Source organism: Oncorhynchus mykiss, chromosome 13 (assembly GCF_013265735.2).
Source record: "Oncorhynchus mykiss isolate Arlee chromosome 13, USDA_OmykA_1.1, whole genome shotgun sequence".
Classification (NCBI taxonomy): domain Eukaryota; kingdom Metazoa; phylum Chordata; class Actinopteri; order Salmoniformes; family Salmonidae; genus Oncorhynchus; species Oncorhynchus mykiss.
In genome coordinates, this window is record NC_048577.1 from 24315761 (window position 1) to 24326598 (window position 10838).

A 10838-nucleotide genomic window follows, 5' to 3' on the forward strand; every position below is an offset into this window, starting at 1 on the left:
GATGTTGATGAATGCTAGGGTTTTCGTCACAGTCCGGAATCACCAAGGGATACATAACTAACTCCACCCTCATTGGAGGCTCAACAATGTGTAAGCGCACAAAATTAGCCTAGAGGAGCCAGCAAATATTTGGCATATTTTATGTGTCCAGAATATCACCCATTGTTGCCTGCAAGGAATGACATTTATCTGTATGCTTATATCTTGCCCTTTGAATTTAAGGCCCAGTGGTTTCTGATGAACCCCCACACCGCCAGTGGCAAAGCACTCAGGCACCAGAGGAGCAGACGGTGCTAGGGTTCTCTCTGTAATTCCACCAAACTACCACAGCTGTTACTGTGATCTGCAATATGCCCCATTCACACCAATGACATTCCCCTAATGAACTCACCAATTAGGTGCTTCGACATTAGGTGCCATATGACCACCTATGGCTAGATAAACAAATGAAGTAAGGACAATGTGTTGAGAGGTGTGGGGCTCTGTACAGTCATGGTATTCCCTCCAAGGCAAATGACATTTTGGTTTTGAATTTTCCAACAAAAGAGGCCACCAAGGCATCTCCTGGCTGCGGGTTTGACGCTTCATACCTAAATTGGAAGTGACGGGCCTATGGCCCCTGCTCTTTCATCTCACTATCATTTGGGTGGAGTGTTCACATTTGGTGTGACAGAGGGTGTTACTGTGACTTTTCACCGTGCCGCAGCAGCAGCAGACATAGCCTCCAGTCTTTTCAGAGAAAGAGCCTGATGAGGTGCCAGGACAAAAATGGGAATACAATTCATACAATACAATTTCTCATAAGTTATTACTTTTTTCAAGAACAAAAAGAAATGTCCATTCTGAAAGTCATTGCTCCCCCCCCCCCTCTCTGGGTGAAATGTTTAAAAAATATATATAAAAAATAGACATTATCCATTTACATTACATTCAAGTTACATTATAAAATCTATCATAATAACAGTAGGCCCAGTTAGTTAAGGGGGCAGGTGGGATGATGATAACCCGGCACTGTGGTTTCAGAGAAATCTGTCCCATATTAAAAGATCTAGACCACATAATAAACATGGACTATGCTGTTGAATATATAGATACATAATAATAATAAATAAATAACAATTTAATGTATCCTTAACCAAATTTGACAAAAATAATTTCTAACAAAGCTGACATTCCAATTCGGAACAGGAGCCGTTTCAGTTGTATGTTGTCGTTGGAGCTCTATGCATGCTTGTATGTAATGTACAGCAACAACGCAAATTGGAGGCCCTCGAACAAAAATACTTTCTGAAACGGAAGTGGAACTGAATCATGGGAACAACATGGCGGAATGTTTGAATCTCTGATGTTGTTCCAAAACAACATGTCTACATTTCGCTATTACACGATGTAGCTAAAAACATTCTGGTACCTACATATCTTTATATCAAGTTTCATTATAAATGCCAGTTACTATCCCTGCGAACAATATGACAGAATGGCGAACATGTGATACGCCCGCGTCGGGAATGACAGCTGGTTCAGACGAGAGCAAGCAAGGTGGAGGGAAACCGAAAACAAACAGACTGAGAAGAAGCCTCAAACAAACGCAGGCAACTCCATCTCTCATTGTTTCTCCAAAAACATGTCAAGGTCGGTAGCTTGCAAGCCATGAATGATGTGTTGAATTGATCAGTCACTGATCTAACTAGCTCTTCCTGTAGCCCGTAACGTAAGCAATGAAAACAGCTTATTAGCTGTGCACCGTGCCTAGCTAACTACGTTGCCAGCTAGTTATATAACGTTAGTTATTTTCTGGTTAGATGGTGCCTAAAGCCAACTAGCTAGTAGTGGGCTAAACTCCACTCCATGTTGAAGGAAGTTTAGTCCGCTGACTAGCTAGGAGTTAATGGCATGTCGTTAGCTACTTCTTTTGTTTGGTTTAGTTAGTTAGCTAACGGTTACCATGTGAGCCAATTAAAATTACATAATCATTCACATATCTACCATCAGATTTCAAGAAGCCAACTCGTGTGACAAGATCAAGATACAACAATGTATTCAACAAAGGAGAGTCGCCAATGAATGAATCAGAACTTCAACAGGATATCGTTTGGGATGCAACTTCCCCTTCACCCCTTAGGACAGGCAATTGTATTTACATGTCAATATAACTCTGCATGTTGCCAGGCTAAGCAGTGATGATACATTTTTAAAGTTTACCTCACCTTATCTGTCTTACCTTTTTTCCTGTTCCTTCTTAGTTAGCAAAAGAGGCAAGAAGTACTCTGCAAATGTTGGAATTGTGGACATTTCCGATATTGTCAACAGAATAGCTCCCAAGGTTGGTAATACTCTGGCTAGCTAGCCACAAGTGTGCCATCAAATAAATGTATTCAAACTAGCACAAAGTTCAATACTAAACCCAGTGATGTGATTTTTCTCATCATATATCCACTCTTTTTCATTTGGCTCTTTCTTAGTATAGTGCTGTTCAATACTCACAGATACTATGTTATTCTGAAATATTTACTGTAGTAATATTATTATTGATCTTATTTAAGCATGGGAGACCTGTAGTTCCAGAGTCATCCTTGCTCCAGTGGATTGGAGACAGTGCTATTCCCTGCACCCCAGAGATGCAGCAGCCCAGGGCCAAGAAGAAATCCCCAAGGTAATCCCCAAGACAAGATAACATAATCTCTCCTACATTGTACAATTATTAGAACAGAGCTTGTCACTTGCAAATAGCTTTTAAAAAAAAAAATTTCCCTACAGGACAAATGGAGTGGACGACCTTTTAAAGTTGGCGAAACAGTTTGATTTCAACATGTTTCGGCAAGACGAAGAACGAGTCAATGATATGCACAAGCAGAGTTTGGCGCTTTGGAGGACAGACTCGGAGGACATATTGGTTTCAGATGGCAACGAGAACCAGCCTCCTCCCTTACTGAGTAATGGCACACCTGAAAGTACACAGTCCGCCCTTAAAACAAACAGCATGAGAAACTCCAAAGACCAGATACCCCCTGACCATGAGATGGAAGATGATATGGATTTTTTATTTGATGGACCAACTCAACACATAAGTCTGAACTTAAGTCAGAATTCATTGCCTCGGTCCTTGGAGGTGAAGACTGCGCCCACTATGTCCTCCAAAGTCATTCCTGGAAAATATCCTTATTCCATACATGGCCACACTTCGACCGTCTCCTCATCGCATCCTGTCAAAAGATGCTCAGCAAATAATAACTTTGACGACGACTGGGAAAATGACGGTTTGCTGGAGGACCCGCTGGTATTTGAGATGACCCAAAACCCAGACCTCTTTGCCGCTCCTAATCATTGTTCGAACCAAAAAGGGTCGAATGAAACAAAACATGAAAACAACAACCCCTCAGCCATTCCCAAAAATGCTCTTCAAGGAAGTAGAGACATAAAACCAGCGGTGTCTAAAGGACAGAATGAAACTGTGAAAAACAGAAAAACATTCACACTTGAAGCAAATCCCAATGTACAATCAAAAAGTATCCTCTCAGAGGCATTACCAAAAGTAGGGAATGTCCCCGACACTGTCAAACCAGCACCGCGTAGGAACGTACGGCAAAACCAACCAAATCTCTTTCCAATCAACAAAGCTCCGTCAATGGAGTCCAGTTACCAACTTAGCCAGCAAACACAGCGCCTGTCTAATGGAATAAAGGCTTGGCCGCAGGTGCCTCTTTTTCAAAGTACATCGATCTCAACCAGCTCATGCACATCAAACTTCACCAACTCTTATTCAATGTGGCCCCTTCAGGTTGAGAATAGCTCTTACCACAAGCCCACAGAGAACAGCAATATGAAGGGAACAGGTGTCATCAAGGCCCCAGCTAGCCACAGCGTCATCCCAGAGGACGACTTGGACTCTCTCTTTGCTTCTGACGCCATCTGGGATGACAAAGACGATGACCTATTGTGCCAAGCATGTGATCACCTGGAAAGCCAGGTACAGAGCATGGAGGACCCTGTTATCACACGCTCCCAATTCCTGCCCAGTAATCAGACAGAAAGTCAGAAGTTTGTCCCTGTCTCTGCGCCTTTGAATAGCAGCAGATACAATGTAAATCAAACGACTGAGACCACACAATCCAAATATCCCAACAATTCAGTTTATTTACAATCGGCCCCCTGGAACGGGAGCACCCACTCTCTCAATAACAACAAAGTACCTGTTACTGTGGTCTCTGGTTCTGAAAGACCGAGTTACATTACCTCAGCTGGAAATGCTGGCACTAACTCCACGTATAGACCACAGAACATACGAAAGTCATACGAAAGTACTCGGGTCAAAAATACTTGTGTAGCTGGGAGCACAGCTAATCAACAAGGCACTGGGAGTGAAGCAGCTGGGAAATGTTCTGTGGTGGAGATTGAACTGAAGAAACAGCAGGCCATGGAGAGGAGACGGCAACGGATGCAGACGGCCCACAACCTAAGGGCTCCAACCTGAGGCTGGTACAGTGCACATATACAAGAAGATTCAGAATCATAGTTGGACAGTGTTGGTTTACTCTAAACGTTGACTTGTGCTAGACTGACCATACAGAGCTCTTGAAAGTAGACTTACTATAGAGTTGTTGTAGCCTCGTACTACCATCCTGATCTCGTAGCAAAACAGATTGTAAGCTCGCTAGTCCAGGATGGTTGTACGAGGCTAGAGCTGCCGTGCCTTTGTCTGTATTCCAACTCGTAATTTACATCACTCAATCCATTTCTGAATAAGATTTTAATAGTTTTAATATAAATGTTCTTATTTACGTTAATCTATTAACTGTTAACAAAGTAACTTTAAAAAAAAAATTTAACAATAACCTATTTTCAGGGAGTATGTTACCAGTTGTGTTTGCAGAGTAGGCTAAGCTTGTCCTGTCACGTTTTCATATTATTCATTATATCAGTTTGGTAAATTACCATAGCATTACAACATGAGCGGTTTTCTGATTAAAAACACGAGTCGTCTTGTGCTGTCATATGTTTCTATATTATGTTTATCTGTCTTTTACTTCTTTTTTTTTTACATTGTTTATATGTTTGTCATTTGCACAATAATGAAACTGCCTCAAAAGATGACACACAGATATTAAAGTTGCGAAAGGATTCCCACCCACCCTTTCCAGACAATACTATATTGTGTACAGCAGTGACATCTAGTGCCCTTTTGTTTCTGTGTCATGTAGGGTCACTCTTTCTTTAGCAGACCATCATTTATTTTTGTGGAATACAACAGAGCTACTGTCACGAAGCACAAAATAACCAGTTTGATGCAACAGTCAACACAGTACGAAGAGCTCCTTTAGGACCAGCACACATAGTAATGAGTAGTGCTTTCAACAGAAATGGTGTACGTCCCAAACGGCACCCTATTCCCTGTGTAGTGCACTACTTTTGACCAGGGAACTAAATAGGGAGTAGGGTGCCATTTAGGATGCAACATCTATCCTTTCTCTTGATCCTATCCACATTCTGATTGTGCCCACATAGCCGTTACGTCTACACATGGCAGTAAAATGTGTATCTTTTCTGTCCATACTGTGACCAGATATCCTGATCCCTCCCTGTATGCACATTTTTTGACAGATATTCTTTCAAAATTGTTAATTTATTAATTTTAAGATAATTGATGCAATAAGCCAATGGTGCCAATTAATTTAGAGACCTGTATAGTGAGGATTTCAATAGTTTGATCATCCAGATCTGTATACACTTGATTGATATCCAGATACAATGAGTCCCCGACTACCTCCGGAATTGGTCAGGAAGATCTGATCAAAATTAGATCACAATTAGTCTTTTAATTGTCTACACCTGTCTTAAAATGTGGGGACAATCAGGATGTCGACAAGATGAGAACAAATTATGCCTGTTAGAAACAGGTATAAACAGGGCTTTAGAAAGGTTTTGAAGTGGCTTTGCCTTTGACTACACCACACATGCAGTCTGGTAGAGCGTGTGAGTAGAGACCTGAACCCTTTCAGGGTCCTGTAACTTGGGATCTTATGAATCCTTCAGCCATAGTCGAATATCAGTTTGCACCGTGGGAGCCTCAGGATCTGGCCCTGACTGAACAGTCCGCTCGTTTGGATTTGGCCCCACTTCAATCACATCCACACCATGTATCACTTTATTACATAGATCCTTTACACCCGGTTATTCGAGGAGCTGTGTTGGTCTGTCTGCAAGCTCTGCTCACCGTCTTGATGGGACAAACCATAGACATTAGAGACAATAAAGGAATCTTACTGTAATGTCTATGGTGAACCCTTCAATCCAGCGCAGACACACACACACACACACACCACTCAATACCTTGAGGGAATCTCACTGTTAAAGTGATGCTCCAGGGATTTTGTATAATTTCACACAGTCATTTTGAAATGGGTCCCCAAAATATAAATTTTTTGTTGCAATTCGTATATGTTCTAAATTTATAAGTGCTTAAGATCCGGGACTGCATCTTTAAGTTTATGAAGATTGGCAAACCATTCAACCCAGCACACACACCACTCAGTGCGTTTCAGTTTCATCTGAGGAGTGCTCCAAGGCACTGTGTTCAGCAGCCCAGCCTATGCAGTCAACCCATCCGGACAGACTCGTCAGGTCCCTTCATTAGTAGGCTGGCAGCTGTCTGATGGAGAGATAGGCTTGCTACCCACTCTGGCTGGGGCACATGTAAGGAGAGTCGCGTTATCATCAGACAGGTGTGTAACTGTACCGGTAGTCTGGGTGCACAGCATTGTTGCTGCAAATCAGAGGCACCAAGATGCCAATCTCCTACCTACCGGACTTAATCACAATGCTATTGTCTCACAACGCTGTTTAATTTAGAACAATTATCTGTTTGTAAAGGGATTTGACTAGACCCTCCCTTGCCAAATGTAAATAACATTTCACTGTTGCAATTTTTTGTTGTGTTGATATCACCCCCTACACGACACACCTAAGGGGAACAGTTTGTGGTTTTATGGCCCACCTGACACCTAGAACAAGATGGCCGAAAGTGTTTACTACCGATAATGTTTCAGCTGAAATTACGTTATCTGAGAATTGCAATGAACTCCTAATGACCCCTTCTTTGCCCCAATTCACAGTGTTCCATTAATTAGTCACATCCCAATCAGTGAGGACACTGATACTTCTAGGCTTCCTTCATCCCAAATAGCACCCTATTCTCTATAAAGTGCACTGTTTTTGATCAAGGCCCATAGGGCTCTGGTCAAAAGTAGTGCAATATATAAGGAATAGGGTACCATTTGGGGCAGACTTACACACATTGTACCGGGGATCCCGCCAGAGGCCATATCCCTCTCAGACAACGGTCGGGCACGAGGAAGGAGAGGGAATATTCACTTTAGGGTCCTCTGTCTTAATGTCCTGTAATCTCTGTCAAGTCACATCCTCGTAACATAACTCTGTTGCTTTGCCTGAAACAACTGATCAGTCAGTTCACCCATCTCAGGGAAACCTGAAAGTTTGCAAGTCCTTCGAGCAATATCAAATCTCATTGACATGGGATGCTGATAGTGTTATTATCTCACTGGATTAATATTAGGATGGATGCCTAGACCAAGTTTATTCTTGATAGATGGTATTTAATGTATTTGGTCTCATTAACGCTGCATAGTCAAGGAACTATAGACTTTTGGTACAACATTTGCTGACTAAACTCAACTCCTTGGTGCAGGGTTTCTGATTAACTCCACCAATGGAGTTGAGCAGAGACCAGACTTTGTGGAATTCATCTTAGAATATATTGATTCGGCCAAGGTCAATAGTTAAAAAAAAAAAAAAGTCAATTATGAAATGCTTACCTGGTCTCTGCTCAACTCCGGTGGTAGAGTTCATCAGAAAATTTCTTCACCTTGGAGTTGAGCTTAGTAGGCTAATCAAAAATAAGTATTTTGGATATTAACGACCATGCGAGGTGAAGAATCTTGACGGCTCAATCAGTAATTCTTATTACCCAACTTATTGATTTGATTACAGCAAACAAATATACAGGTCATTTGATGAAAATGGCTTTTGAACATCCATAGGGCACAGGTAACCTACGAGCGAGCCTCATTAAAAGAGCTGGAAAACCGACAATCATTAAATAAACTATTGGGTTGCATGACATTTAGTGGAACTAAGTAGCCCAGAGTAATCAGAACCACATGAAGCTCAGCTGGGAGATCGGTCAGAGAGTGGTTTTCATTAACAGGGAATCTATCACCAATGGAGTTGGGTTTTTGGAAAGCTATACATTCTCTTTTTTGGGGGGGAATTCCATTCAAGAATGACAGACATTGATAAAAAATAAACTACTTTTCTCAAAGGCTAATATTTTTTCCCCAAATTCAATGTCAAAGTTTGAGAGATGTGTCGTTCCATTGCGATCAACAATTTGTACTTCACCACATTTCAATTTTAATTGACCCCAATCCTGTCAAGCAACTCTCACCAATCTCTATATTCTCACTCCAAAGCCAACCTACAGTACCTTTCTCTATTGCTCGGCAGTATGCGTCAGGTTGAGCTATGGGTTCTGGTCTAGAAGTTCTGGTTTAGTCGTTCACACCTCAGAGAAATTGATTCTGACACCTGTACAAATGAGGCTGATTTTCCCCCCATGCTAGCGTAGCTGTAGGATGTCTGGAGTTCATTCCAACTTGTGCTGTCCCTTTTCACATTGTGGCATTTTCAGGTAACCTGAGCTACTAAGCCTCCCAGAGGTTTTCCTTACAGTATAAAGGTCCTCAAGATCAACCAGAGGTTCAAATCGAGTACGGTTTCCTTTCATAAGAATAAAGGTGTAACAGTTGGAGCGTCTTCCACGGGTTATCTATCCAAGGCCATCAGTACTGCTGGGAATGACTAAGAACAACTATGGTCTTTGTCTAATGTTCAATGAAAGCTTTTAGATGCAAAATGTTTAAACGTTCAATGAACTGTGTTAGGTACCATAAATGCAGTTGATTCATTATTCATACTCGGGTCAATTTTCATTGTATCCTCCATCTGAAGAACCATGCAATGGAATCGACTTCACACTTATCAAAAAAAAAAAAAAAAAAAAAACTCTAGACCTGTTGAAATCAAGGGAAATTCGCCCCCTCAAATAACATGTCTGAAATTACCCATTGGTCGTGATTGTATTTGTGTAGGGTTCAGCATTTTTGAAGTTGGCTCTTGGTGTCTTTCATGTTGGGTTGTGTAAAAATAAATCTGGAGACTCGCTGAAAGTCCAAATCACAAACAGATGAGCAGGTTCCATGAGAATGGCAGTCTTTCGGAGGTCCATGTGTGGCTCGGCTGAGGAACACAAATGGGAATTTTAATTGGCAGTGACGGGCACAACTGGCCACATTCTGCATGAGCTCCATTAGGACCGTTCAGGAAACAGTGACACGTTATCTGAGGGAAGGGGAATGTATGTGTGAGCGCACACATCCATGGGTATTTTTTGGGGTGTAAAATAAAGGGTATCTGATTACAACTGATGGGTTTCCAGTGGCCTTGAGCTTGAAATCAAACCCAGCTTCCGAGACATTTTCTGCCTCTTCTTTTCCCCGTTTAAAAAAAAATATATACTAAACAGTAGGGTGCAGTGCTTGATTGCAACAGAAGGCAATGTGAATCGAAGATGCAGCACTCAAGATGACGCTGCTTTAATCTTTCATTAGTAAGTCTAATTAATTCTGATCTTATTCAGAAAGCGTGTCAAGATATTAAGTCCGGGGCAAGCTCGTGATAGCCGTTCGGTAACTAATAATCAAATCAAATTTTATTTGTCACATGCGCCGAATACAACACCTTACAGTGAAATGCTTACTTACTAGAACTTAACTGCATTGTTGGTTTAGAAAAATATCTAAAAAGTAAGAAATAAAAGTAAGAAATAATTAAAAGAGCAGCAGTAAAATAACAATAGCGAGGCTATATACAGGGGGTACCGGTACAGAGTCAATGTGCGGGGGCACCGGTTGGTCGAGGTAATTTGTACATGTAGGTAGAGTTATTAAAAAGTGACTATGCATCGATAACAGAGTAGCAGTGTAAAAGAGGGGAGGAAGGGGCAATGCAAATAGTCTGGGTAGCCATTTGATTAGCTGTTCAGGAGTCTTATGGCTTGGGGTTAGAAGCTGTTTAGAAGCTTGGACCTAAACTTGGCGCTCCGGTACCGCTTTCCCTGCGGTAGCAGAGAGAACAGTCTGACTAGGGTGGCTGGAGTCTCACAATTTTTAGGCCCTTCCTCTGACACCGCCTGGCATAGAGGTCCTGGACAGCACGAAGCTTGGCCCCGGTAATGTACTGGGCCCTACGCACTACCCTCTGCACAACTCTGAAGACACACGTCTTTTCGCCTCCTAAAAACAAGGCCCGAGGGAAGGAACCATTTTGAGGAGACAAGGAGAGGACACAAGGAAAATATTTGAGATTCACCCACACTCAATAGCACCTTTTTTTTTTTTATAGCCATCTTATGCTGCCATCTAGCGGTCAGTTTAGAGTATAACAATAACATACCCCATGACCATCCATCCGTGCATTCTGCTCCTGCTTTGTTGAGTGCATTTTTCAGTACAATAGAATTATGGTTGTCCTATTAATGAAAACAGTGTCATACATGTGGGGATGCTAATCATCAATATAAAACACATTTCCCCCACTTTCATAGGACAAATATCCCTTTGCTGCTGGTCTTTAACAAATTGTCTGGCTTTCTATCAAAGAGCATTCACACATATTCTGCAGTGTGCCATCCAGACTGCATTCATTCTAATTTAAGCGCCACCTTGCCACGGTCACAATGCATGGATACATAATGCATGTGTTGT

General features: G+C 41.8%; 1 protein-coding gene across 2 annotated transcripts; it reads left to right on the plus strand.

Moving 5' to 3' along the window:
* The first annotated feature begins 1287 nt into the window (after positions 1-1287).
* Positions 1288-5477, plus strand: LOC110486021 (ewing's tumor-associated antigen 1). Of its 2 annotated transcripts, none has more exons than XM_036940675.1 (5): positions 1288-1632; positions 1993-2133; positions 2244-2323; positions 2544-2653; positions 2758-5477. In XM_036940675.1, the coding sequence occupies exons 1-5, from the start codon at positions 1443-1445 to the stop codon at positions 4469-4471; spliced, it is 2235 nt and encodes a 744-aa protein (XP_036796570.1). In that variant the 5' UTR covers positions 1288-1442; the 3' UTR covers positions 4472-5477. The 2 variants fall into 2 exon arrangements, with proteins under 2 accessions (XP_036796570.1, XP_021412990.2); XM_021557315.2 differs by having other exon boundaries at positions 1993-2127.
* The last annotated feature ends 5361 nt before the right edge of the window (positions 5478-10838 follow it).

Excerpts from the sequence above, each read along its gene's own strand:
- LOC110486021 (XM_036940675.1), top strand. The coding sequence starts at position 1,443 with ATGCCAGTTACTATCCCTGCGAACAATATGACAGAATGGCGAACATGT. Across the intron at positions 2,134-2,243 it reads ACCCCTTAGGACAGGCAATT|TTAGCAAAAGAGGCAAGAAG; the intron begins GTATTTACATGT and ends GTTCCTTCTTAG. Across the intron at positions 2,324-2,543 it reads TCAACAGAATAGCTCCCAAG|CATGGGAGACCTGTAGTTCC; the intron begins GTTGGTAATACT and ends ATCTTATTTAAG.